Raw genomic sequence first — 27,425 nt, forward strand, 5'->3', positions numbered from 1 at the left:
TAATGAGACGGGTCATACCTCGGCCGCCTGAGCACCTCCGCGAGAACTATAAATAACCCCATCAGGTGACACTTAAAAGACTTTTGGTTGCTCCAGCTAAGATTCACTCTAACTTAATCATTGGAGGGCTTCCACCGGAATCCCACTAGTGAGACTTTGTGCAGGTTCGCCAGCGCGCAGGAAGAGACGTCCTTCTTCCATCCGGACCGGTAGCTTCTCCGACTCCTCCGGCGTGGTCCCTCTCGGGCCGAATTTGAACCACAACAATCTCCAACTCATTGAGCTCCCTATACAACAAATTAACCACTCCAAAAATACAAAATTATAGTATAACCAATAATAATTTATAAAGTATATATATATATAATAAATTTATAAAATATCCATATAATTTTATATATTTATATGGATATACATAAAAGAATAATTTATAAAATATGTGTAAATAGTAAAATACATATATGTGATTTTAAATATTTATAAAAGTCCATATGTGAAAAATCCTTCATAAAAATGATTGCAACGCCGTCCAAAAACAAAATTTGCTCTTCCCCCTTATGGCAAAAAAACAAAATAAAATATTTTTAAAAGAAAATAAAATAAAAAAAATGCAAAATAATGTCTAATAGATCTCGTGGATTAAAAACAAAAAAAGGCAGATCTAAGTAGGAAAAAGAAAAGGAGCTTTCCAGAATCACACGAGAAAGGAGGGCAAGCGAGGGCTTTGTCCAAAAGAGTGGCAGAATTTGCAACGTCTGCAACAGTCTACGAGCTTCATCGGGCCTCCGCAACGGCTAAAAAAGCAAGCAGGATCCAGAGGTTCTTCTCGCGTGCCAGAATCCCAACTACCTCTCGCCTTCTTGCCCCCTTTTTCAGTTCTTCCTGTCATTGTCTTCTTCTATCTGTCAATTTCTAGGGAAACAAAGAGGGATTTTGTTGCGCCTTTACATCTTTAGATTTGGTTTCTTTAATTAAATCCAGGTGCGTTAAGATGCTCATTTCCTAGAGAGCTCGGCGGCATGGTTCTGCTTCGCCTTCGTCTCAGTCTTCGTTTGGAGGTATTCAAAATTCCATTTTCCCCTCACTTTTCCTGTTTTTATGTTCAATGATTGAAGGGGCGTGATTCATTTGGTTTCTCGCGCCTTATCTTTCGAAAAGATCGTTTCTTTCTGATTAGGGTTTGTTATTTTACCCCTTCCTTTATGTTTAGAGTAGTAAGATTGGTTTTTTGAGGTTATTCATATCCGAAAATAGTGACTTTAGTGTACCTGTAAACTTATCTGAAGGAAATGGAGAACGTAGTGGAGGTCAGGGGATGAGGGTGGGGGTGTTCTAAGGTTATCTTAAGCTTATCTAAGTTGTGCCAAGGGCTTGCGGGAAAGGCTATTGCCATAAGAGTTGAGGGTGGGTGGAGAAGGGAGGTGGACTGCTGCAGCCCGGATGCAGTGAGAAGGCTTTGGAGATGGTGAGGGGAGTTTGATTGCCTGTTTTGATTGTGAGCACAGAGATGATGGCTTATTACTGGCTTGAAAGAGGTGGAGGAGTAAAGATAGTTGAAAAAATTATGACGGAATAAGGAGTATAACAAAGTTGATTCTCTCGATCGCACGTTCAACTGCCAATTGCTTTAATCTTTTTTAAATTTTTGCTTACACGGAAAATAAACATTATTCCTCCCCTTTCTCTTCCTCAAACCAGGTCAAGCCTGAAAAAAGAAAGCTCAATATTTGAAAATCCCAGATCCCAAATGGCCAAATCTCAACAATCTATATTTGAAAGAGTTCTTTTGGATAAGAGACTGAAATCATCTACCATTTAAGGATTTGGTTTGACTTAAACTGTTAGAACATTGAAGTTTGAAAGACTAGCAAAACATTGTTGTATTTTGAATCTGTTAGTAAATTCTTTCTTTAATATCTGTACTCGTATTACAAAGCTTTTATTATTTTTTGTAGTCCAAAGCTGTAGGCACTGAATTCTGACTAGTCTCCTTCTCAATTTTCTTTAACTAGTTAGAAATTGCTTCTATGCCACTGATAATTTCCTTTAGCTTAAATGATTGTCCGGTAATTAAGGTCTTTGTGTGTGTATTATATTTCTTATTTTTCTTTCTTTTGCTACCCATTGTTGTTATATTTTCACCATATGCATCTATTATTATACTAGTTCTTAATTGTTGTTTGTGTTGATGCATGAGTTTATAGATTTATATCTATAGACTAGAGTATAAAAATTATGATTGATAACAATCTCAGCATGTTTGTAGAACTATATGTTTTGGAGGTACCATTTTGTTGATGCTTTGTCCAGATTCTGTTTAACTCTTTCAGTCAGTTGGATTAGACCATACCTTTAATCCCATAGCTTATATGCATTAGGCTCATTCATATTAATTTCGTAATAATCCCATAGCTTATATGCATTAGGCTCATTCATATTAATTTCGTGAAGACCGCAATTATATTTTGAATGCTAAACTGTGCAATCTCAGCCACCCATTAGGACTGGCTTAAGAAATTTCTTTTTCCCATATGCATCAGCTGTACACTGTCGGGAGACTTGAATTCTCACACTTTCATTGCTGGTTTTTTGTAGTGAAATTTTTTGATGATTTTTCAAGGGAGATATTTGGAACTAATATGAGCTTTATATTCAATTTTGGAGTAGGCTTTAGCTTGCTCGGACAAAATTTGAATGCTTTAGGTCTATGCAATCTGAGATGAAACAGCAACTTTGGTCACATCTGTAGTGCTTGCAAATGGGAACCTTTTTTCCATTTCCTAGAAAGAACAGCATATGAAAGAGTTAAAAAAACTGAATTCTTTAAGTTGATGTTGGACTTTGATTCCAGGATCTATGTAAAGCACATTGGTTAGGTTGATACGCGAGGCGAGACATCAAACTATCAATAAGTTGGAAAAGAACTTGAGATTTTGGATATTTTAGATGCTTGAAGGAATTGAATTTACTTGAAATGGTTAAGATGTCACCATATATGTCATTGACAGCCAGAAATATCTTCTTGGTTTTCTGACCATACTTGTGCTATATGTGATAATAAGCCATCAATTGGAGTATATTTGTATTTGTGCAGTGGAGTTGCTAGATGTGTAAGAGCATATGGGAAGCATAAGGTGATCATAAGTAGGAACTGTAAACTTTCCGTGAAATCCACATCTGCTGGATCCATCATACAGCAGCCAAGTCACTTAGCTAACATACCATAGCAGTTCTGAACATCAAAGGGAAGTAGATAATCCAGATACTATGCTCTGCAGTTGCACATCATCACTTCCTGTTGAACCAGACATCTTGATTCTTTCTCACTGATGTTGATCATATAACCAGATAATTTTGCTAATTCAGTGCTTTTCTGGTGAGGAGACATGCTATGCTAAGCATTTTCCTTATATGTTATTTTATCAGTTGCTTGTATGCTTATGTTGTAAAACATTCCCATGCTGGACTCTTTTTTAATGCAATATAATTTTATTTGCTTCTATAATATTTTCAGCTCGATTCGTCAAATTATATTAAGTGATACTGCATACTTGTAAAATCTCATCTTTTGTTACAAATCCACCTTTTGCATTAGTTCTGCAATCAGAAAAGGATTTCTCTGTTTGGATTACGAACTTATTATTTCTATCTCACTGCATAGATTTATAAAATAACTACTTGATTATCTGATTTTCATGGTTCTGTCTTCACTTTCCAAGTTAGTTGCTCATCAGTTCATACTTGAATAGTTTGATGCATTAACTTATGTGGTTAAATGATGCAGCTACAACAGTAACCAGATACAACGAGTAATTGAATCAATAAACTGTGGCTAACGGTTGGTCCTTCCATCATGGATAAGATATCACCTGACTGTCCTTACCCAGGATGCTTCTTCTGTGTCATGAAGGAGGGAAATCCAAATAAAAGAAGAACAAGTATACTGAAGTTCTTTAGAGAGCTTCCTTCTCAAGATGATGATGGCCAGGTTCTCCCTATCAGTGGCCTTTGGAACACTGCCATGGCGCATCCAAATGATCCTGAATTTGTTAACTTGGGAATATTTGAATGCATGGGTGCATTGATATGGAAGGGCTTAAAGAACAGGCGTTGGCTTACACATGACCAGAACATATACATCCCCTATTATGCAGCTCATATAATTGGATCTTACACCATGAATATGGAAGAGTTTGCAGAAACTGCGGTGCATGCTGGAGTTATTCCTCCCTTAGTTGAACTTTTACGAGGTAGGCTGACCTGGGTGGAACAAAGGGTAGCAGTTAGGGCCCTGGGACACTTGGCTACATATCCTAGTACATTTCCTGCGGTGGCAAGTCATGGAGAAGTCCTTGAGCTTGCCATTCAGCTGGCGTCAAGTTCTCTAGAGATTGTCTACTCTCACTTTTACCAGTTCATGGATAGGAGACTAAGCTATCACTGCGATCTACTTACACGGGGGATGGGTGGTGTGGAAATGGAGTCCAGGAAAGCAGAGGAATGGGCCAGTCAGTTACAGTGCTGGTCTCTTCAGCTAATTAATTGCTTCGCTTTCAAGCCTGAGTTTCTCCCTGATATATGCAAGCCAGAATTTTTAATGAAATTACCAGGCATGTGGGGTGGGCTTGTCAATGAGAACTCGCCAGCTGGTATTGGTTTACTGCGAACAATTTGCCAACACAAGCTTGGGAGGAGTTCTGTTGCTAACTGTCCTGGTATCATCGATGCACTATGTAATATTGCTTGTTCATCAGATGACTGGCAGTACATGGCTATTGATTGTCTTGTTTGGTTACTTCAAGATCCAAGTACTTGCCATAAGGTACTATGCTATATCTATGTTCCATCCATTATATTTGCTTATCTGCTTTATTTAACATGGTTAGGACAAAGTGCAATTAGAGATGAATCTGGAAACAGATGACCTGGAATGGAATGCATAAGGGTTGTTAGCCTCATAGCGGCATTTTGAGATTTTAAACAATTCCACACACGAGGTTTCTTGTTTGTTGATGTTTGGGACTCTGATTATGAAAACAATGTCCATTTCCTTTAGCTTCTCCTTTCCAAAGGATTGTATTCAGACAAGTGCAAGAGTTGCTTCATTTCTTTATGTGCTGGTTGTTCCTTTCAGGCGTGTAAGATCACCTTCCCAGTCTTCCATGTTTCTAACCTCAAAAAGAATCACCTTCCCAGTCTTCCATGTTTCTAACCTCAAAAAGAATCCAAATTCTAGCAAATCATGATAATGAAGTTTTACCATGTCTCAAAAGATGGACAATTTCAAATTCAGCTATTAGCTAATCTAGATCATCCCATGAAGAAGCTGAAACATGGAGCAATCAGCAGAGTGCTGGTCCAGTGGGCTCATCTTAAGATGCTCCGTGAGAAATCCAGCACAAGCTTTAAGAGCTTTCTCCACAATTCCAAGCTTGAGCAAAATGTTGGATTTAAGGGCAGTATGGTGATGCAATGATTTATTTTCAGAAGAGCACTGCAATTCAGATATAAGATTTGACATGGTTTCATGACATTGCAAAACATGGCCATAGCCGGTTATTTCTAGTTGAAAGGTTCTAAACAATCTTAGAGTCATATGCTCATTTTCTGGAGGAGCTATACTCAAATAAGATCATAAATAGAGCAATTATAAGCAAAATGTATCCTATCTCATGCTTGTCCTAAAGTATTAAACATGATAACCTCGATCAACATCTTAAATTCTGTGACTAATGACACAGCAAACATTAGATTGCCCTATTGATGATGCTATTTATGGTTAAAATTAGGAAACTAATGCTCTAAAAGTTCTTGTCCAACTCATGGAGTCATTGACATTTCAATGACAGCATTATTGCTAATCATATACTGTTAACCAGTTACGGATTTTATTTGCAACACATCAAAAGTTCTTTAGTCATAAAATTTATTGTTTTTCTCTGAAGGGTGTTGTATTTGTTGTTTAATAGGTGATAGATAAGGCAGCCCCAGCACTTATAGATTTAGCAGAAATTTCAACTCTTGGTGATCATAAAAGACTTGGGGACAATATTGTTAGCGTCCTTCAAGAATGTATACAGTCACATGGGACAGCACGCAATTTTATCAGCAGCCATACGAAAGAACAAATTGACGAGCTTTTGAGTTCCAGGCAGAGATTAACATGGGAGAAGAATATGCCAAAGGAGGATCTGCATATAAAGCAGGCAGCAGCACTGGTTGTTAAGCTGGAAGGAAATTCTTTATTTTCTTCAGGAAATATTGCAGGAGCTGCATCAAAGTACTCTGAAGCGCTGGCATTGTGTCCCATGAAGTCAAAAAAAGAGAGAGTTGTGTTGTACAGCAACAGGGCTCAGTGTTATCTTCTCTTGCAGCAGCCATTGGCAGCCATTAGCGATGCTACACGTGCATTGTGCCTTCATAACCCTCCTAATCGTCATGCCAAAAGCCTGTGGAGAAGAGCCCAAGCATATGATATGCTTGCTTTAGCTAAGGAGAGCTTGTTAGATGCCATTCTTTTCATTAATGAGTGTTCTCAGTCAAATGATCCCGACCTTTCTTTGAGACAAAACAAAGTTCCTGATTATGCTGAAAGGTTAGTCAAGAAGCAGATGCGTGCTGCATGGCTATTCAGAGAAGCAGCTATAAAGCATGGGGGAGTTCATTGTGAGGGTGATACTGGAGATGTATTTGGCCAAGAGGCTGATGACTCTGAGTGGGAGACAGCTAGCGAAAGTGATATTGGAGATGATGGAAGAGGAGAAGCAGATGATGATGAGAGTGAATGGAAAAATGCTGACTACCGGAAAGATATATATAACAAGGCTGCTACAAAAGGTATCAAAACTCTTTATTAATTTAAAAACACAAAGAACCATGTTTGACTGCACACAATTTAGTGATAACTATGGCATCAATGTACTAAGTGCATACTATGTTACTTCTTTTGTTGAGTTTTGCTAAATGCATTAAAATGAGTAAATTTTTTTTCAGTAATCTATTTCATTGTTCTTTGTATGCCCAAAGAAGCTAATTGATATTAGAATAATATTATTTGTTTCTCTCCCATGTGTTCCATATGCAGCAAATTTACTTAGTGGCACATAATAAATGATATTTATCTTAATCCTCTTAGAAAGTACTGGATGTGTAAATATTTGTCTGGTTTTGGTATGGCTGATGCACATTTGCACATATTCTTTGACACTAGACCAAGGTAATATACCTGAAGCTGTGTTGCATTGAATTTTCATTTCCAGGAGTAAGATCCAATAATAAAGTTAATATATGAATACTTATTTATCTACACCATCTTGTCTCATCTGACAGTATGCTTTGACATAGCAAGCTTCAAAGAATCCCTTTTTTCCTTCTTTTTTTAATAAACAGGCTTTAGCTTGATTCACAGCAGACTTGAAGGTGCTTCTTGGGCTTGGAAAGTTAACGCCACTCCAGCACTTCCCTGCTTCTGGTCTCACTTCACAACCATTTGTCAAACAATGACCTTACATAACCAATCCGACTTATGTATACCCTACCTAATTAGTTCTGATTGATGGAGCATATCCATTTATGACAGACCTGATTTGCTAATCAAAAGGTAGAAAAGATGGATGCCGTCTGACCTGTTTCTGAGGGGATCAGATTTGGGCAAAAAACGAGGGCTCACACATGTTCAGTTTGGATCATGTGCCCCATGGTCTTTTTGTAGCCCTTCATGATCGTGAAGCTACAAGAGCCAATTTGTGAAGTTATTGAAAGACCAATCAAAAAAAGGTTCATTAATAAACCATGATATCTGATTATTATTACTTTGTGTTAGGAAGCTCCACTTTTAAGGATATTTGCATCTCCTTTCACCTTCTCTTCTTGTCATCTTCGTTCTTGTTTTTGCTTGTGCATGCTTACTTTGGAGCACATCACCTACCTTACACATACCTGAAATGGCATGAAGGGCATTTCTCTTTTTAGAGAAAATGGAAGTTAAGCATAGGAGCTTCCCCACCGATATTACTGTTTTCTGAACATCTAATAAGCCTTTTTGGGAATTATTTGTCCTCTGAAATGAGTTGTCCCAAATCCAACCATCGTTTGCATGAATAGAGAAGTTAGATCCCTAGAGAATGAGGCCCACTAATATTTAATAAAAAACACTATTCTTTTGTTGTGGTTTGTTTCTTTCTTGTTCTTCTTTTAAATATTCTATCAAATGATAATGGCACAGCTGTCCTAAACTAGATCTTGTAGGCTTAAAACATGAGATGGATGTGCTTCTTCTCCTCCAATTATTGTAGTTTGTGATACATGTGTACATATATTCAGGGGAAGAAGCACAACCATCTCAACTATCTGGTGTTGTATATTTTTTTTGTTAATCTAGTTCTTGTGGAGGTCCTAGACTCAACATTCCCTATGTGATAATTTGCAACTTTCAGAAGCTTTTCTTAGAAATATTACATTGATTGCAATCTTCATTTTCTCTAACGCTTTGAGGGGCAGCACATTTTCTCTAGACTCAACATTCCCTATCTGGCTGTAGTTCACTCTCCCCATTTTCTTACCTTTTCACTCAAAACAAGAATCTTTCCATCAATTTGAGAAAAGAATATATGTAACAAATGCTATTGACTTTGAAAGGCATTATTTTTGTTGGAGTTAGGGAAACAATATCAGCAATAAGGCTTGCAAAATATTGAAGGACGATATAAATAAATTTTTCTCATAGTATCATTCAAATTAGATTTGCTGCCTGTCTTAAATTTGGCCTGATGATCATAAACGAATCTGGTCTATTTCTTTCAAATTACACACCATTGTGCATGTTTCTTACCCACTTAAGGTTCTCATTTTTCACTTCGTCATTATGTTTGCACTTCTGGTCTTTTAGTCTTATGTACCTTCATTTCCAGCAACTAAAGCTTCAGCAAAATTTCTACCATCAACCTAGACTACGTTCATTTTTTTATCCTGCAAACTGGAAAACAGCCCAGTGGTTGCATTCCTCTCCTTGGAGGTGGTTCTAAGTTCGACTCCTGAATGGTGCATTCCAAAGCATTTGAACCTAGGTAACTTTTCTTGGATCGGTCTCTCCTCTCTCTCTCTCTCTCTCTCTCTCTCAGTTAAAGAAGAAATCAGAAGAAAGTCATCTTTTCTATTTGGTTGCTCTTAAGTGAATATCTTACTTCTGAACAATAGTAATTATTATGCTAAATATATGGCACTTTAGGCATGAAAGACTATAGTTGATCCCCATTTCCCGCTCATCCACCAAAATAGGTGAATTGTCTCTAAAGTTTCCATAATCGTGCTGCTCTCTTTTTTGTGGGCTAGTGATATTTCATATCATAGAAATGGAAGGATTAAAAGAGCTATAGTCAATTAAGGAGATCTTTACCGTTTTACTTTTATCTATTTCTGTAAACAGTTTATATGATCTTATTATGACCTTTTGAAATAGATACGAGTCATGGATATAATGTGCTGCTTGTGGAAGATGATACATGATTTCCCAAGTGATTAACACGTCACAGACTATGTTAATCGTCATCAGAGAGCTTCTTTGAACCTCAAGTGTGAAGGGCGTTGTTGCTCGGTTCCTTGAAGTGTAAGTACTACTGAGGTATTCAGATCCCTTATTTAAAGTTGAACTGAATAAGAACTCTTTCCCTATTCATTATCGCTGTTGTTTCTCCTTAGAAATATGAAAGCTTTCAAGGTGTTTTTGGTGATGTTATGGGTTGATAAGGAGATCGTTTGCTTTGGAATGGTTGGCAGAGTTGGACTTGTATTTCATTGGATTACTGCTCTTTGGTAAATGTATGCCTTACAAATGAGTACTACGAAATGGTAATCCTTTTACTCTCTTCACTGTTCTTTACGTCAGATATTGCCTTTTATCACTGTTCAAATGAACCAGAATCTAGAATATTAGAATATGTCTCACATATATTTGTTCGAAAATGCCGTATAGTTCATTGCTTTGCTTCTTATCAACACATTATTCTAAGAGGATGCTATTGAGTTCTATTAAAGTTGCTTGTTGCTTTTAAGGGTACGAAGAGATCATTGTTCCAGATTTTTCACCCTATACCAAATTAGTGGGGATTCTTTCTCATTCTAGTTAGGGCCCCAAGTAACTATAGTAGGTCTCTTCCCATACTGGGGCCCCCTGTTATGCTCCACAGGTGCTGCTAAGGGCCTTCTTTTAAACAATTTAATCAATTGATTTCCAACCCATTCTTTCTAAATTTAAAGGCATTTGCCTCAATTCTTTTTTTTTAAACTAATATCATCTACATTGCAACATTTTGGGGCATACAACATAGCTAATGTAAATTTTTTTGTTTTGGTGAATTTCTTCGAGAAAATCTGGTACCATGTAAATATATCTATGGTGAATGGATTTCTTTTCTTATGTTAAGATTACACTTTATCCACATTTACTCATCTCTAAGCAATTTTGACAATAAGAATTAATAATTATTTTGGTATATTCCTTCGAGAAACTCTTCGTGGTAGCATACAATATATTTATGGTGACTGGATTCTCTTTCTCCTACTAAATAAGAAAGTTCAGTGCATCACAGGTCTTAAGCTCATGAGTAAAGTAGCTTTTCTCATATTATAGTTAGAAATGGGAAAAGCCAAGAGCTCTGTAGGTTCGGCTTTTGCCATTCAATGTGATCTTTTAGAAGATAAGCCTCTTGCCCTTGGAACTTATCTCTTTATCCCTTCTAAGGTCTATCCAGAGCATGACTAAGATTCCTTGACATCTGGAAAGCTGAAAGCGCAACAGCCATTGGATATCTGAATTTCTTTAGTGCAAGTTTCAGAAGATGGCTTAATCTTATACAAGCCAAAAGGGTTATGGATGGGATTTTTTATGGTTCACTTTTCTTTTCTTCAAAGTGTTGGCCACAAGTTAATCTCACTCAGTAGCCGCCGCCACTGATCAACTTTCTCACCCATGACATTTGCTCTTATAATAATAGGCCTTAAAGCTACTACAGTTTGAGGGTGCTCATCCTCCTTGGTAGCCAACTAGTGAAATGCCATCTCTGTTTATGGTGTATATTACAGGATTATTCATGGTGGGTCTAGAGCCCAATCCCAATGGACTGAAAGGGAGTTTTAAAAGATAATTAGGGTCACATGACTCATCATATGAGACATGGAGAGCATATGAGAAATGACATACTTTGACATAAATTTGGAAATTAGAAAGATGGCTGCATATTTGTCCATATGGCTCTTGACAGTGCCCAAATAATGTAACAGGTCAGATCTGGTTTTTCATGGACTTGAAAAATTTCTGAGAACCAATCAGTTCTCTATATTTGCAGGGCCTATATGGATTAACATCTCATTAACTGCCCATGTCAAATGAGTGTATTTTTAGAACCATAGTGACTATATGATTTCTCTTAGTCTATACATGAGAATGTATAATGAATTCAATCCCTTCTTCATGTCCATGCAAAATAATAACTGGCTTCATACTTCTATCTGCTCATAATTGATAATTTCACTCAAATTTTATAGGAGCCAGCAATGATCCATACCCAAAAAAAACTCTATTATAGTAACGCACTCCTATTTCTATATGTTCTCTATGGTTATTTGACCTTTGGTAATGCTCAAAGGCCATACCAAAGCCCACGGTTTGCTCAAAAGTGCACATCAAATCAACCGTGATTTGGGTGGTTATTCTTTCGTATTTTCTATCCATATTGTGGCCCCTACCAACACCAAAGACCCTCACCACTTATATAAGAAATCCTCATCAAACCATCTCAAACCCAAGTTATATTCTCTTCTTATTTCTTCCTTGCTCCTTGTCGTTTCATTCTCTTAACCATGTCTCATTCCCTCGAGTGTGAGCTGAAAGTTGGTAGACTAGCAAATTTTGATCTTGACCTCCCCGGAAACCTCTTTGTTCGGTACTATATATTTCCCGGCAATGGGAGAAGGATTCGCGTGGACACCCAAGAGATCCGATCCACGGGCAACCCTCGTTGGAACGAGCTTGCATCATTCGAGTGTTGGGGTGCCTCGGACCCCATTGGAGAGCTACTCGAGCACCAAAGTATTGTGTTCGAGCTGCGATGGAGAAGAACCATGCCAGTTCTTGGAAGGTTCACAGGATCTAAGCTCTTGGGAAGAGGAAAGCTTGCATGGAAGGACGTGTTGGGCACCAGCGACGCGTCGTTGGAGAGATGGGTCAGCTTTGTTACAACAAGTCGAGGATTAAACGGGCTCAAATCGCCCACTTTGTTCATAGAGATGAAGGTTAATGTTGTGAATGTGAAGTACAAGGGGAGGGTTGGCCACTTGATGAGTTTGAAGGACTGTGGTTGTAAGCACTGTGACTGGATTGGAAGTGAGGAGGATATGTTTCAAGCTGCAACGATAGTTGATGGATGGTGACACTACGAGAAAATGGTCAATACAAAATAATTTGCTATGAATTATAGTTTGTCACTAATAAGCACTATAAGGCAGCGAAATAAAATATTTGTGATAAAATATTATTTAAGTAGTATATTAGCAACGAAATTATATTTTGTTGCTAATTTTTGTCGCTACATTTGTGGTGCCAAATACTTCCACTCTAGTCTTTTGGCGGTAATTTTATTCATAATAATTTATGATATTTTTGCAACGAAAAATTATTGTCATGAATAGCATGACTTTTAATGACAATATATTTTTTTTATCATGAATTAGTTATTACTTTTGATGATGATATTAGAATTGTTTTCAAATATATACTTATGGATACAAGAAAATAAAAGATACTAGCAATTTTTTTGTGACTATTTAATTTTGTCGCTAATATTTTTTATATTTGGCAACAAAATTATGTTTCGTCATAGACGGATTTTTATTTTTTTGGTAAGGATAATATTTTATCGCTAAATATTTATTTTTTAGCAATAAATATTTTGTATGGCTAAATAATATACATGATTCTTAGATCTAATTTTTCACGACAAAATAAATGTTTAAGCAACGTTATTTGCTTACTTTTAGTGATGAATTATTGTACCACGAATTATATATGTGTTAATATTTTGTGTCGAATTACTATTTTCGTCGAAGATGACTTTTAGCAACAGGGTATTGGTTACGAACTTGGCGAAGAAAATTTTTTCGTCACCAAATACTTTAAAAGGTTAGTGCAAAGTTTCCCGTTGAATTCCACTGCATCACTCTTCTCTCAAACCCCAAGATTGGAATTTCGGGTTGGAAAAAAGGTTAGTGCAAAGTGTTGACGATAGCCGGAAGATTAACTCTCATCAATGCAGCAAGGAGAGCCATTCCTCATGTCCACCTCAAACCAGTTCGAAAAACCAAAATGTTTGGGTATAGTTGGGACCAAGTATGCAGGCCTAAGAAGATTGGAGGTTTGGGCCTCACAGATCTAAAAGTTCTGAACCAAAGTTTGCTTCTGAAATGGTGGTCGAAATTCTTCACCGACTCACACATACCATGGCACAACTTGATTCAGACAATATACTCCCACAGCAGAGCTCCTCTGCAGCCCTCAAACTACCTCATAATTAAGGATCGCCTCCCCATTTTGGAGAAGCATTTCTTCAAATCTCTAAGCTGTTCCAACAATTCACAAAACCAGAGGTAAGCAGCGGTCAGCTAACTTCCTTTTGGAAAGAACCATGGCACGAGGAGCAAGCACTCAACACAAGGTTCCGTAATCTCCGAACCCAAGCTACTAACAGTCAACTTCATGAAACCGAGAAACTGGATGTCAAACTTCAGAACTCCCATGACATATATATATATATATATATATATATATGAGGCAACCGCAGAATTTAGGCCCTCCCACTATAGGAAAATGGGAAAATATCAACATATACATGCTAACGCTAGGTAGAAGCGTCCGTAATTTTGGCTACTGCGCCAAAATTTGTCGACGCTTTTAAGTAGCGTCGACATGGATGAAACTAAGATGATGTTAATTAACGTCGTTGAAAGCAAATAGTAAAACGATGCTTATAAGTGTCGTCAGATGCCAAAAACTGATGGGTAAGAAAGAGGGTAGATAATGCTTAAAAGTGTCTCGGAATCCTACACGCTAACCTCCTCTTAGCACTGTCTTCCATTTAAACATTGCTTAAACACTAACCTAGGAATCGGGAGTGCTTTGCATGCTGCTTGTGGGAATCGGGAGTTGGTCGCCTATAGTCCAGCTCCTGGCACCCCCATTTCTCACCTATTGTTTGCAGATGACTGCCTCTTGCTCACTCGGGCGAGAGGGACTGATGCGAGAGCCCTTCGGAGGGTCTTGATGGAGTACTGCGAGATGTCTGGGCAGAGAGTCAATCTCCAAAAATCTGCCATACACTTCAGTCCGAGCACGGAGCGGAGGGTGCGACGGGAGGTCAGGGCGATCCTAGGGATGCAGGAGGAGGAGGGGGCCCTGGTTTACCTGGGGGTCCCCCTTACAGGGAGGAGGCTGCGGGTGGCGGAGTGCTCTACCTTGGTGCAGAGGGTGCGGAGCAGACTCGAGGGTTGGAGAGCGTCCTCTCTCTCTATGATGGGCAGATTGACGCTGATCAGGTCAGTTCTATGCTCTATGCCTATTTATTTGATGGCACATACTGTTGTGCCGAAGACTGTACTGGAGGAGATTGAGAGGCTCATGAGGAGGTTCCTATGGGGCTCTGGTGGGGGAGGTCGCGGAGTACATTTGATGGCCTGGGAGAGGGTATGTTTGCCACTGCGGGAGGGAGGTTTAGGGGTGCAGTCACTCCAGGCGCGGCGCGAGGCTCTACTGGCACGACGGGCTGTACAGGTTGTTTTGGAGCCACAGGGCTTTTGGAGCCAGATCATGTTAGCTAGATACGGTCGTGCGGGATTCACTGTACAGGCGGTAGGGGCCGCAGAGTTTCCTTTATATGGCGAGAGATTGGGCGGCACTTGCCGATGGCTTTGGCTCATACTAGATGGTTGATCGGCGATGGACGGAGTATTGATGTGACTGAGGACTCATGGGTGGATGCGCTCCCATTGAGATTATGGCCGACGATGTTTAGTGGATCGGGGGCAGAGGGACTCCGGGTTTCTGACCTTCTCAGGCCGGGGGCGGCAGAGTGGGATGGTGACAGACTTGACCAGCTGTTTGGAGAGCATTTGGCAGAGCGGGTTCGGGCACTTCCCATTCCGGTGTCTGCAGGTCCGGATGTCAGGGTCTGGAGCACTACTTGCAGAGCGAGTGTCGGGGTTGGTGATGTTTCTCGAGTTATTCAGCGGGAGTCTGTGCCAGGCCTAGATTGTGGCTGGGTGTGGAGGTTTGGGCTACACCAGAGGGCTGCTCTTTTCCTCTGGAAGGTGGCTTGGGAGTGTTTGCCGACGTGTTCAGTGCTGAGCAGACGAGGAGTGGGCCTCTCTCCTCTATGTCCGGATTGTGGGGAGGACGAGTCGGTGGATCATGTCCTATTCCAGTGCGATCGGGCGCGGGATGCTTGGAGGCTGACTGGGATTCCGGAGGATGCGTGGAGTCGGAGGGACTGTTTTTTGGAGAGGGTCCAGCGATGGGCGAGCACCCCTCTGAGGCGCAGGATGGCTATTCAGGCAGCTTGTACAGCTTATCAGATATGGCTGGCCAGGAATGCCCGTGTTTTTGGCGAGGGTAGGCCTTCACCGCGTTTTGTGATGGAGCGGGCCAGTGCTCAGGCAGCAGAGATTATACATGTAGACTTAGCCCATAGACCTTTGATAGCTCGAGACACCTGGGGCCCCCATTCTGCTTCGGCAGCTTCACATAGGGTATTTTTTACCTGGGAGCCTCCACCCCCGAGTTTCCTCAAGGTCAATTTTGATGGCTCAGTCTTGGATGGAGGTAGGAGAGGAGGGGCTGGTTTTGTTATCAGGGGACCGAGCTCTGGTGTGGTGGTGGCAGGGGGCTGTCAGATTTTTGACACTTCGGTTCCTGGGGCAGAGCTGCGGGCAGCCTGGATGGGTATGTGCTATGTGCGGCGTGTGCTTCAGGCGACTTCTGTCCTGTTAGAGGGAGATTCTGCTACTGTGATCAGCTGGGTCCGAAAAGGCTCGTGCAGCTATGGGGGAGTTCACCCTCTGATCCATGACATTTGGGATATGGCGAGGGAGGTTAGTTTCCAGGCCATGCATGTATATCGCGAGGCCAATGGGGCAGCCGACTGGGTGGCGGCATATGTTGCGAGCCACTCAGGAAGCACCCTATGGTCAGGCGAGTGTGAGTTGCCCAGAGCTCTTCGGGGCCTTTTGTTTTCTGACTCTATTGGGTGTATTCGTACCCGTGTTGTATGAAATGCCCGTTTCATCAAAAAAAAAAAAAAAAAAAACACTAACCTAGGACGCTTTTAAGTTCAGCTCACAAATGGGAATGACAAACGGACATTGAAGTGGATTCAAACCGACACTTTCTCAGGTGAAACAAATGTTACAACTTCCTCTTGCCCGGCAGAGTCAAATCTTTGTTTGGGAATATCGATCATATGGAAACTACCAACCCAGAAAAAATCAAAATCTTCAACTGGTTATGTTACAATAATAATGAGGTCCTCACAGCTGACAACTTAACAAACAGGCATAAATGTTGGAAGCTGCTGCACGTTACGCGGAAGAATGGATAGACCATTTGTTGCTACAGTGTATTTACTCTCAATAGGTTTGGCACCGGCTATGCTTTAGGGACTACAAGTTCAACCAATGCCAAATTGTTGGTATTTTAATTAAAAAAATAAATAATTTTATCTAATTTTTAGTTTAAAATATTTTTTGTGAGACGCCTCTTTGAGAAGAGATGTAACTCTGCAGAAAAGAATGTTGATTTCTGAAAAAATAAGATGTTTCTGAAACATTATGTATGTTCGGAACTATTGCCGTTGCATCTTGGGGATGAAACCAATCACATTTTTAGAATAGTATATACTCTTCTGACTTTGTTCTAGTAAATTATTTTTTTATAATATTTTTATAAAATAAAAATATAGCAGTTTTTAGGCAAACTATTTTGAACACAAATAACCTGAACGACCTGGGCGCTCATGGAGAAATAAACTAATAAATAAAGATATGTTCGAGCAGTTGATGCCTTGATATGCACATTCAAGGAGTGGAATTCGGCCATTTTCATCTCATTTACTAATTGAGCAAGTCGATTTCGAGCCGAGCATGAGTTTGTTTGCAAATTTATCTTACAGCCCCTAGTCAGACTTGTTATTGCTACGATGAGATGGGCAGTGTCTCGCATCATCATTGGACTGCATAGTTGCAAAAACATTGAAGTTTTTTTATTGCTGACTGTGTTCCAATCTTCAGTTGAGGTTTCCCATGTGCCCTTCCTTGTTGAGTTTTCTGAATTAATGGATGAGACTTCATCCAAATATTCTTAATTTTGAACTTTTTTTTAGGACATTGCTTCTAGGGGGAGTTGTCTTAAAAGTCAGACTGTATTCTAGGACCCTCAGTTAAAGTCAGACCGCCATTATTTTTCTAGTCTTCTGTATTTGTTAAAGTAATTTTCCCATGCTCTCATCTATTAGTAATTGTGTGCTATTATTTATCCTTTTCAATTTTAAGATATATTTTCATAATTAGTTGCTCCCTAAATTTATGAAACTTAATCATAAAAGAATAAGCAATTTTATAAATTATATAAATTTTTTTTAATTTTCTGCAGAAACAATGGGCATGTTACTCTGAAGATTAGAATCTAGAACATGAACTACATTTCTAATATTTGTACACTAACTGCCAAAAATAAAATTTGTACACAAATTTCTCTTTAACTAAGGATGAGTTGGCTCGCAGATTTTAGAACTTATAAGCAATGACCTGAATTAGATATGATTTTCTTCCGACATGGAGACTGCTTGAAAGAATAATCACTCAGAAAATCATTAAAGGGAAACTGTAAAAGCTTGCTAATACCAATACCAGTGCAAGAGGATTCCATCATGGGTGTCTCATCTAAGGTCTTGGCATCTGTTATATCCGAAGGGGAAAGGTTAATCTTCTAGGCATTGTGAGTGATATTGCACACTCAATATGTCTTTCCTCCATCCGCTGCTTTTAATTATTTAACTCTAGATTTTATTTGATTGGAAACCTTGCCTTAGTTTTCAATATTTTAAATTTTCATAATGGTAATGATGGACAGCATAGTATAATGCAATGACATCTAGCACCTGAACAATTTGTGTCACTATATCTTCCACGTTTTTCAGGTAGAAACTTTTTCTCCCATGTTTGAAAACCATAAACTAGCCCCACAATCACATAATACTTAAATGAAAGTGGAAGATAGTAAAAATAATGAGCTTGGATGTTGATAATTACTTTGATGTATTGTTATATAAAGCCAGTCAACTTTTTACGAAGATTCCCCTAAATCACACATGTTTACAACATAGCAAGATATGCTATTTTTTATAAAAAAGATTTATTGAAAGTTGGTTTTTAACCTCTCGAAGAAACTAGGACTGAAATTAGACTGAAAATAGATCAAATATTAGTATATCCATATCTATATTTGTTTTGTTTGAGGAATTCGAATATGGATATGAATGTTAGTTAGATACAGAAATTCGTATCCACATTTGTTCTAAACAAATATGAATACAAATTAGATTTCAGAGGCATGCATATAAATACGGATATAACTTGGATAATTAAACTTTATCATCATAGAATTGAAGATATTACTAAGTGGATGAAAAAGTAAGTCCATAGTATATTAATATGGTTATTTATTTTTCTTAAAAATTTATAAACGTTATATAAAATTAAATAAGGTTATAAATAGAATCGGATATTCGAATACGGATTGGATAGTTGTCTATCCATATCTATATTCATTTTTCTTTGCCAGATATAGATATAAATATGGATATTAGTCAAATACTCGAATTTCTATCTATATCCGAATATATTTAGATACGAAAATAAATCCGAACATATGTTATCCGATCTACTTTTATTTTTAAGTGAAACGGAGATTAAAAATTATAAAAGTTGAAGTGCTAGTGTAAAATATGGAAATTAGTGTTAAGCCAAAAGAAAATAGTAGAACCAATTAGTAAATATATCAAAGTCTTAAGCCCTTCGAATCCAAGAAATTGTTTTTTTGGGGTACAATCCAAGAAATTATTTGCTCACAAGCTTCTGAAGCACCTACCTTTGGAAGGAGGGCAAAAAAAATATCAATTAACTCTAATGGGTAGACTTCAAGACTTTTCAACTCAGACTTTTAAGGGAGCGTATCTTGTGATGGTTTCATCAAACTGTTAGGATTGTGAGAATAATTTCTCGTTAGCGTACAGTATCATCAGTTGTTGAACGGTCGAGATCAAACAACAGTACGTCACCCGCAACAACTGTATCTTAATGCTAGCATCAGTTGAGACAAACTCAACCGTCCGATCTTTCCTATCGAACGGCTCTCTATTTATCCGGGGAATTATATTGACCGAACGGGTCCACTGCCACTTTGTTGGTGCGCCATCCGTCAAAATCTATTTAAGTGCGAGGGGTAAAATGGTAATTTGGGAAAAGAATTTTCCGCCGAATTCGTTAGCACGATGCCATCCACCGTCCAAAGTCTGTTTCCTAAAAAAAAATCAAGGCGACTTTTTACCAAAAATAAAAAAAAAAATCCATGGCCACTTGAGTGTGAGATCCCCTCACCGCCCCAGTTAAGTTAACCTCCGATGCTTTTGAGCTGATGTGGGCCGTAATGCCCGGACCGTTACATGGTGGAAATTTAAATTCAAATTTTGAAATTGTTAGGTTGCAGCATTAATTGAGAGGTGTTGTTAGCTGTTGGCAGCATGAGAAAATATTTTTTTAAAAAAAAATTGAATGATATTATTAGATAACTTACCTAATTGCATTCTCCATGACTTTACATTAGAATATAATTCATGGCCTAATACTTAAATCCACTGGATGCATGCACTCAAAAATTAGTGCTTATTGGTAAAGCTGAGCAGTTTAATTTTTAGTTGGTAGTTTGAAAAGTTCTGGTAAATAACTTGACGAATTTGATACTAATAAAAAATTTATTTTTCTTATTATGTAATAAAGTTGACTTGTATATTTTATAATATAGCCATTTCGGAAGATACTCTATCCGTAACTTTTATTTGATAAGCAGGTGCCATCGTGTTAGTTTCTAAGTGTTTTATGAAGGTTGGATTTCGATATAGTAAAAAGTTATAAAAATAGAGTTATTATTATTATTTTTAATAATATAATTTTATATAGAAATCTATAAAAAGTTATAATGAAGAGCCGGTCTATTCTCCTTCTAGAAGTATTGAGATCTCAAGCCACTAATTCAAAATTTATAATTCATACTTGAAATTGAAAGTCCATATTCCTGACCATATTTATATAATAATAAAAAAACTATTGACAAACCAAAATTTTGTATTTTTGAGACTATTGCTTCATACATCAAGTGAGCACAAAAATTAATGATTATAGTATTATTTTGTTAAACTATATAAAAAGATATATGAAAATCTATATCTTTGATTACAATCTGCATATCATAAAATTTTGTATGGTCAGAATTTAATAGAGTTGGATGCTTCTAGATTATAAATCATGCAAAAGCATTACATCGAACTATTAAAATTATATATTTTGAACTATTTGATGCATAGATAAATAATGTCCCTAATATATCACTTTTAATATGGCAATAATTTTTATAATATCGATTACAATTAACCGTATAGAAATTTTTTTTTGGAAGATGAGCAAAGTCTATAAGAAAATTTCTTGTAGTATAAACAATTCAATGGTATCTTATCTCTATATTCATTTTCATTCAAAAGATTATAGTAATTTTTTTTATAGTTTTTATAATATTATTATATGCATATGTATTTGAATAAGTGATACATTACCAAATTGCATATCATCATGTCAAGCTTATGTAATTATTATATTCATCTCTCTTGTACCAAAGACAAAAAAACACTAATCAAGAACAGGGCTACATTCATCAATTCAAACGAATTTGAAGATTTGGTGAATCACGGCCATATGTCGAAAATATTCCCTTCTCTCCCCCACGTGCTTCACCCCTCCCAAACAATAGTAACGTTGTAACGGGTGTCACTCCACTGAAGGTGACGCGATTCAGAGAGAGAAAGAGACGATAGCCACGTCATCTCCGGAATTGACGTCCTGGTTTCCCCTGCGTGAAGAGAGAGAAAAAATCCAAAAGGACAAAAAAGGGAAAAAGACGAGAGAGAGAGAGAGAGAGAGAGAGAGAGAGAGGGAGGTCAGCCTCAGCTACACTTTATTTCGACTTCTGGTCCACTCCACCAAAGCATACACGCCTTCTCTCCTCTCTCTCTCTCTCTCTCTCTTTCTCTCTCGGAGTCGGAGGCGAAGAAGAGAAGCGAAGCGAATCGAAGCGCGATGGAGAGGAGCGTACCAGTGAGGAAGCCCCACACCTCGACGGCGGATTTGCTCACCTGGTCGGAGACCCCTCCCTCGGAATCGCCGGCCGCCGAGTCCGCTACCCCCGCCCGCCGTACCCACAAGGTACGCCCCTCCCCCCTCCGGCGAGGAATGCGGCGCCGTTTCTTTCTCTTCCGGAGGCTCATGGTTTCCATTTCTGCGGGATTTCTTGCAGCCGGCGGGAGGGATCAGCCCGGTTATGTTCGGAGCCCAGTTGAGCGAGGAGGAGGCCGCGAGCGTGAACAAGAGGTGAGATCCAGTCCTGTTCGGGTCTCGGTGGCTTGGGCTTTCGTTGATCTTTCTTGGTAGATCCTAATTTTTTTTTTCTTTCTATTTTGGTTACTGAACTTGATCTAGCTGTCAAGTGCTATCTTCTTGATCTGACCGATTTCTTGATCCAATCCGCGAGAAGCGAATGCGAAAGGCAGTGATTTTTCCTGAGATATATTTTGGTAAAGTCAAGCATGTTGATTTCCATTCCGGGATTTAACATGCTTTGCTGCCGATCTCTCTGTCAATCTTTCCGTTTTAATTTTTCTTTTTTGTTCTTTTTCCCGTACGATGATAATTTTTTTTAAGAACCGTTATTTGGTTGGAAATTGTAGCTCTTTATGCCAACTACTATAGCTGTCAATGCATTGTATATTTATCCTGTTGATGCTGTTCAGTGCATGAATGTGGATTTTACGGGTCGTGGCACAAAATTTTTATCATTAGTGTGGATTTGATATTTTACACATTTTATTTTCATCCATAAAAAAGACTGCTTGACTGTATGATTCTTAAATGAAGTAATTAAGTTGAAGAAGCCATAGGCTAAGGAAAATCAAGGATGATGAGAATCACATTTCATGGTATGTATGGAGAAAATGTTATGGCCCTTTGATCTTTAATATTTTCACTGGATGGTGGTGCTCCTAGTAAGAATGGATAGCTTAGACTTGCTATTCATGGAATCATGAAGTTTCTATGATTTTGAAATGAGGAATTGTTTGGTAAAAGCACTATTTGTAAAAATCTTGAAGAGCAGTAGTTATCTCAATCACATGCCACTTGAACCTAGGGTCCTGCCAATTAGTATCTTCGTGTTTCCTAATGAACCTATTTATGGAAGATATTATTATTATGATTGTTTGGTGCAAATGTGTTGCTGCCAGTAAATTTAGTATTCAGTGCTTTACTCATCTCCGGCTACCCGTTTAAGTTAGGTGTTTTCATATCTCTGCTAAGCAGGGTAGATTTAATTCCAACAAGAATGTGATTTACTGCCTCCCTAGGACCCCCTGATTATTGAGGCTTAAAAGCTGGATATGAAAGGGACCCCTCCTGGGCCTATCATGGACACGACCCTACAATCTCCATGGATTAACCCCCACCCAAATTACTTCCACAGGATTCTGCATCTTAACCATTGCATAATAAATGCCTCCAGAGTGCCAAATTTCAGATTTGCTTGCTATCTGATATTGACTTGTTTTCTTTTGTATGCTTGGTCATATGCATGGCAGCATGTGTCAGGACTTGACAATGCCATATGCTATATTCATTTATGAAGTAACATCCTGATAGTTATTTAATCTTGGTATTACAATCAGTAACCGTCATGAAAACCAGATGAGATGTCATATTTAACATCCATAAAAATGTGCCTCCTAATAATTGTATGGAAACAATCAGTTGTCCTAACTTTTTATCTGAAAGTATGTTGAATTATTTTGTTACATCATTGGCTTACGGGTCTCTGACCTTGTTGATGGGCTGCATTTTTTAATGTAATAATAGTATCTGTTGGAAGCTGGTTAGACCCTTCTTCCGTAGACATGATCATTTAAGAAAAGAAGAAATTTATGGTCATGGATGGGTATGCATTTATTTGGTTAGTCTGATTGGATGTTTAAGGTCCTAAGCTTGCATGGAATGGCAGATGTGCATTAGTTACGTTCACTTTCTGCAAGTCTTTTTTTGTACAATATGTTTTCGAAGTGACATGATGGAACTCTAGTTTTCCTAGGTAGACTAGCATTGGAGTTGAATAGACACAATGGAGATCATGATGCCATGCAATTGATGGGCATTTATCATCTGAGATTATAACAGCACATTGAGCAATCTAGGCAAATGGACCTAATCCACCTTATCATAAAAATTAACTTCATGAAGGCTCAACTGTTTGGTCATTGGTCAAGGGTTGAAAATTTAAGTTATAAGTACTTCTACTTAGTTTTCTTGTCATGTAGGAATTTAAGTGCTATTGTGGCTGAGTTGGTCAAATAAGTTTATGAGCTGTCATGCAGAATAAATGACTAAACATGTCATTTCAAAGTCAGTCATGTCAATCCATTAATTTGTGTGGCATTAGAAGTTTCATTTTGAGAAGGCTGGACTCTAAAAATGTTAAATATAGAATGTTAGGTTAAGAAAGATTTGGTTCCATCATGGTTGTCTGAAAGGTCAAAATTTTTATGGTCCAAACTCCTTGTCTAGATGGTGATAGTGCCTATTGCTTCTTCTTTTTGCTGGCTTATCTGAGGAAACCCTAGTTGGTAAACCTGTAGGCATCTTGTTAGTGACAACTCCACCATTTATCCCTTTAACTGCCGAGCTGGATGAAGTCCTTCAGCAATGTGGTAGCTAGAAGGCTATGACAGACTGAACCCGAGATGACTGCCACTTTTGCTGTTTTATACTATAGTGCAAATGTAATTTTGTAGGTTCATGTGGTTGTGTTAATGCATGCACTTCATTTACAAGCAAAATATATTGCTCGATCATTATATAATATATACGTGCATAAACTTGTTTGTTGTAGTTTGACTGAGCAAGAACTGGTTGGAGATACCTTAATGACTAAAGCAACAATTTACATATAACAAAGTTTGAAGTTTGAACAATTGATGATGCACTCTATACTTGATGAATCACATTATTTGAAGTTTGTACTTCTATTGAAAGCTATAACACTATGCTTTTCAACTTACAGGAAACCTTGCTCTGGCTCAAAATTGAGAGAGATAACTGGTAGTGGTATCTTTGCAGCTGGCGAGGAAAATGGTGCATCTGAATCTGATGCTTCTGCCTCAAATCCTAATAAAACAGGTGTACGAATGTATCAGGTATCTCTTCAAAATTATTTGGGAGACCAAACCTCTAAATTTAAACTTACTAAAAATGTTCTATTAGTTCAATGATTTTTCATTGTACACTGGAATACCAATAAAATCGGTTTACTTTAACAACAAGTAGAAGAGTGACAAATAACAATTGTTATGCTCCCATTTCCTTTTGCTACACTAGCATTGAACATTTACTATTCACCAAATAAGATTTTTACACTTATTAGTTTCGGTGTGTTAATTTTGCTTTAGTATCCATTCACTCTTGTTTTGGCCTTAAAAGCCTAAATATATGCTTTACATTCTAATGTGGAACTGAATCGCTTGGCTTTTATGTTTTTGTCCATCAGCAAGCAGTTAGCGCAATGAGCCAAATCTCATTCCGTGCTGATGAGAGTGTCTCTCCAAAGAAGCCCACCACACTTACGGAGGTAGCAAAGCAGCGAGAGCTAAGTGGTACTTTGGATAGTGAGTTAGAGGCTAAAACTAAGAAGCAGACCTCTGACGCAAAGTGCAAAGAACTTAGTGGGCATGACATCTTTGGTCCTCCTCCCGAGGTTCCACCTAGGCCTTTAGCAGCTCGGAATTTGGAGTTGAGGGGCAATTTGGACTTCGGGTTACCCCAGCCACGAAACATACATACATCTGTGAAAGTATCCAATGTGAGTGAGAAGATGGGTAAAACATGATCTTATGTTTCTGATTTTTTTTTAAAAAAATTCTAAAGCACCTTATGCTGCTGTTTTTGGACTTTGTTTCACACTCTTTAGCGGAGATAACTGTAAAACTATGTTTTTCCTTTCATCAAGCATCTCTGCCCTTCTTATAAAACCAAGAAGCATTGATATTTTTAATACTATAGTGGAAAATTTTTAGGATTTGGAAGTTTCTTTACATAGCTGCTGGGTAATATTTTCATAATGCTCAAAATGTTTTCTTGCGACTTACCTGTGAAAGTTGGGTGAAACACGAGATTGGCCTGTAAAGAAAATGCATGGGAGCTCCAGAGAAATTACTTGGAAACATCCTAATGTATCAAAGCAATGACTTGCTTCCTAAGTTTTCGCCTTTCTGTTCTCTCACACAATTCTTAAGTGTTCATTGTTTGCTAAATATTGGAATCTGCGGTGCCTATTTTCTTTTTCTGTTTTCAAAATGCTTGTCATTTTGAAATTTCTAGTGGCTTATATCATTCAGTGTTGCTTTTGCTGCTCCACTCTATCAGAATAATGCATTTCAAGTGGCTAATTAGTATTTTCCTGTTACACGAACTGATACATTCGTTTCGTTCTGCATTATAATCACTCACAAAATTTTTGTATTCAGAAACATCTGATTGTGGTGCTTCTCTTTTTTCTTTTTCTACTTTTCATTCATTATGAAATGTTTATGTTTATCATGATGTAGGATCAGGAATCATAAAGTTTATTTGGCTCACAATTGGTTTGTTGGTTACTTCTATTTATGGTTTTGCAAACAAAGAGCTGCTTGTGTTGGGAGAAATGATTGATCGACTTTTGTAATGGTCTGCTTCATGAACAATAGTCTGTGCTATTCACAGTTTACCTCAAAGTACCTGCATTTTTACACCTGTAAATGAGTGGAGGTATGATACATGGGTATGAGAAAATCTGTCACTCATCTGCACACTACACTCGTACCCAAGCCCAAGTGATATAAGGATCATCCTGAATAGAGGTATTCTGCTGATGGAAGTGAGTGTGGTTGTTCTATATGCACATATCTTTAACGCTTAACAATGTAGGAATTAGTGTCTAATGTATGCACATGTATTCCATGTTCGAAGATGCATGTGAGATTGCAGTAGCGTCACTTTTCTTTCTTTTTCTTTCTTTTTCAGTGGTTCCGTAAGAGTCTATTACAGATTATTTATCACCTCTACAATGCAAAGCGCTGGTTTTGTTCAAGGCTATCAAGCCTCGTATTGCTTTTACACTTTGTGAAAATTATCTTTAATTCCCTCAACCTCCTACAAATCGAGGTGATCTTTGTAGGATGCGTGCATATTGCAGTCTTACCAGTCTCCTTGAAGCACTACGTGCAGAAAATGGCAACCTGATTATTGTTTTTTTTTTTTAAATTTAAATTGCTTTTGATCAATGTTCTTTTTCCTTATAACCACGAAGTATTTGACATGAATTTCCTTGTGCTAATTGTTGGTCCATATTCTTTATATTACTTTTTTTTTAATATTTGAAGTATTCATCCTTTTGTTCAATATTTGTAGCCGGCTGGGGGTCCAAGCAATATCATGTTTAGTGAGGAGCCTGTGATCAAGACAGCAAGGAAAATCCACAACCAGAAATTTCAAGAGCTTACAGGTAATGACATTTTCAAAGAAGAAGCACAGCCTGGATCTGCTGAGAAGCCCCTGAGCATGGCAAAGCTGAGGGAAATTAGCGGCAGTGATATATTTGCTGATGGGAAGTCTGCTTCCAGGGAATACTATGGCGGTGTCCGTAAGCCCCCTGGCGGTGAGAGCAGCATCGCACTGGTTTAACTATCCTAACATATTTATATCAGCATGTGTTGGTTCCTAATTTAAGTCAGGAAAGATGTTTCTCTGGACTGATTAAAACACTTCTGCATGTGCTTGTTGTTTTAGCAGTGTTTGGTCTTAGCTCTGATGTCATGGAGATTGTTATCATATATGTATCTAATTTAAAGTTCAAACAATGGAATGCTGTCCCATACGTTTTTTCTTGTATCGTTCTTTGTAGCATGCCACACGATCATGATTTTGGACCTGATCTTGGAGTAAATAATTTCTCCCCCTTCTTTTCACTGTGCAATTGCAATTAAGTA

The 27,425-nt window shown here is 38.1% G+C and overlaps 4 protein-coding genes across 8 annotated transcripts; all 4 read left to right on the plus strand.

Moving 5' to 3' along the window:
- Nucleotides 1-660: 660 nt before the first annotated feature.
- On the plus strand, nucleotides 661-9,993 carry LOC103707904. 5 transcript variants are annotated; one of them, XR_003385890.2, is made up of 7 exons: nucleotides 661-819; nucleotides 982-1,058; nucleotides 3,785-4,822; nucleotides 5,970-6,837; nucleotides 8,910-9,065; nucleotides 9,458-9,604; nucleotides 9,697-9,993. XR_003385890.2 is itself a non-coding variant. In XM_008792613.3 (5 exons), the coding sequence occupies exons 3-5, from the start codon at nucleotides 3,854-3,856 to the stop codon at nucleotides 9,502-9,504; spliced, it is 1,884 nt and encodes a 627-aa protein (XP_008790835.1). In that variant the 5' UTR covers nucleotides 662-819; nucleotides 982-1,058; nucleotides 3,785-3,853; the 3' UTR covers nucleotides 9,505-9,951. The 5 variants fall into 5 exon arrangements, 1 of the variants encoding a protein (XP_008790835.1); XR_003385889.2 differs by having other exon boundaries at nucleotides 9,458-9,954; XR_003385887.2 differs by lacking the exon at nucleotides 8,910-9,065 and having other exon boundaries at nucleotides 662-819.
- A 1,863-nt stretch (nucleotides 9,994-11,856) lies between these two features.
- LOC103707903 lies at nucleotides 11,857-12,426 on the plus strand. Its single transcript, XM_008792612.3, has one exon. It carries the CDS (start codon nucleotides 11,857-11,859, stop codon nucleotides 12,424-12,426), a length of 570 nt encoding a protein of 189 aa, XP_008790834.1.
- A 2,523-nt stretch (nucleotides 12,427-14,949) lies between these two features.
- LOC120113334 lies at nucleotides 14,950-17,402 on the plus strand. Its single transcript, XM_039134486.1, has 2 exons — nucleotides 14,950-16,240; nucleotides 17,329-17,402. The coding sequence occupies exons 1-2, from the start codon at nucleotides 14,950-14,952 to the stop codon at nucleotides 17,400-17,402; spliced, it is 1,365 nt and encodes a 454-aa protein (XP_038990414.1).
- A 3,946-nt stretch (nucleotides 17,403-21,348) lies between these two features.
- On the plus strand, nucleotides 21,349-27,367 carry LOC103707901. The gene is made up of 5 exons (XM_008792611.4): nucleotides 21,349-21,570; nucleotides 21,662-21,735; nucleotides 24,467-24,599; nucleotides 24,950-25,261; nucleotides 26,848-27,367. The coding sequence occupies exons 1-5, from the start codon at nucleotides 21,445-21,447 to the stop codon at nucleotides 27,118-27,120; spliced, it is 918 nt and encodes a 305-aa protein (XP_008790833.1). The 5' UTR covers nucleotides 21,349-21,444; the 3' UTR covers nucleotides 27,121-27,367.
- Nucleotides 27,368-27,425: the final 58 nt, after the last annotated feature.

The sequence above is a fragment of the Phoenix dactylifera genome, chromosome 15, assembly GCF_009389715.1.
Source record: "Phoenix dactylifera cultivar Barhee BC4 chromosome 15, palm_55x_up_171113_PBpolish2nd_filt_p, whole genome shotgun sequence".
NCBI classification, from domain to species: domain Eukaryota; kingdom Viridiplantae; phylum Streptophyta; class Magnoliopsida; order Arecales; family Arecaceae; genus Phoenix; species Phoenix dactylifera.

Bases quoted from the DNA above. Each gene is read 5' to 3' on its own strand.
- LOC103707904 (XM_008792613.3), top strand. From the start codon at position 3,854: ATGGATAAGATATCACCTGACTGTCCTTACCCAGGATGCTTCTTCTGT. The intron at 4,823-5,969 runs GTACTATGCTAT...GTTGTTTAATAG, and splicing joins ATCCAAGTACTTGCCATAAG to GTGATAGATAAGGCAGCCCC. The intron at 6,838-9,457 runs GTATCAAAACTC...CTTTTGAAATAG, and splicing joins TAACAAGGCTGCTACAAAAG to ATACGAGTCATGGATATAAT.
- LOC120113334 (XM_039134486.1), top strand. From the start codon at position 14,950: ATGGCTTTGGCTCATACTAGATGGTTGATCGGCGATGGACGGAGTATT. The intron at 16,241-17,328 runs GTGAGTTGCCCA...TCCAATCTTCAG, and splicing joins CACCCTATGGTCAGGCGAGT to TTGAGGTTTCCCATGTGCCC.
- LOC103707901 (XM_008792611.4), top strand. From the start codon at position 21,445: ATGGAGAGGAGCGTACCAGTGAGGAAGCCCCACACCTCGACGGCGGAT. The intron at 21,571-21,661 runs GTACGCCCCTCC...GATTTCTTGCAG, and splicing joins CCGCCCGCCGTACCCACAAG to CCGGCGGGAGGGATCAGCCC. The intron at 24,600-24,949 runs GTATCTCTTCAA...TTTGTCCATCAG, and splicing joins CAGGTGTACGAATGTATCAG to CAAGCAGTTAGCGCAATGAG.
- LOC103707903 (XM_008792612.3), top strand. From the start codon at position 11,857: ATGTCTCATTCCCTCGAGTGTGAGCTGAAAGTTGGTAGACTAGCAAAT.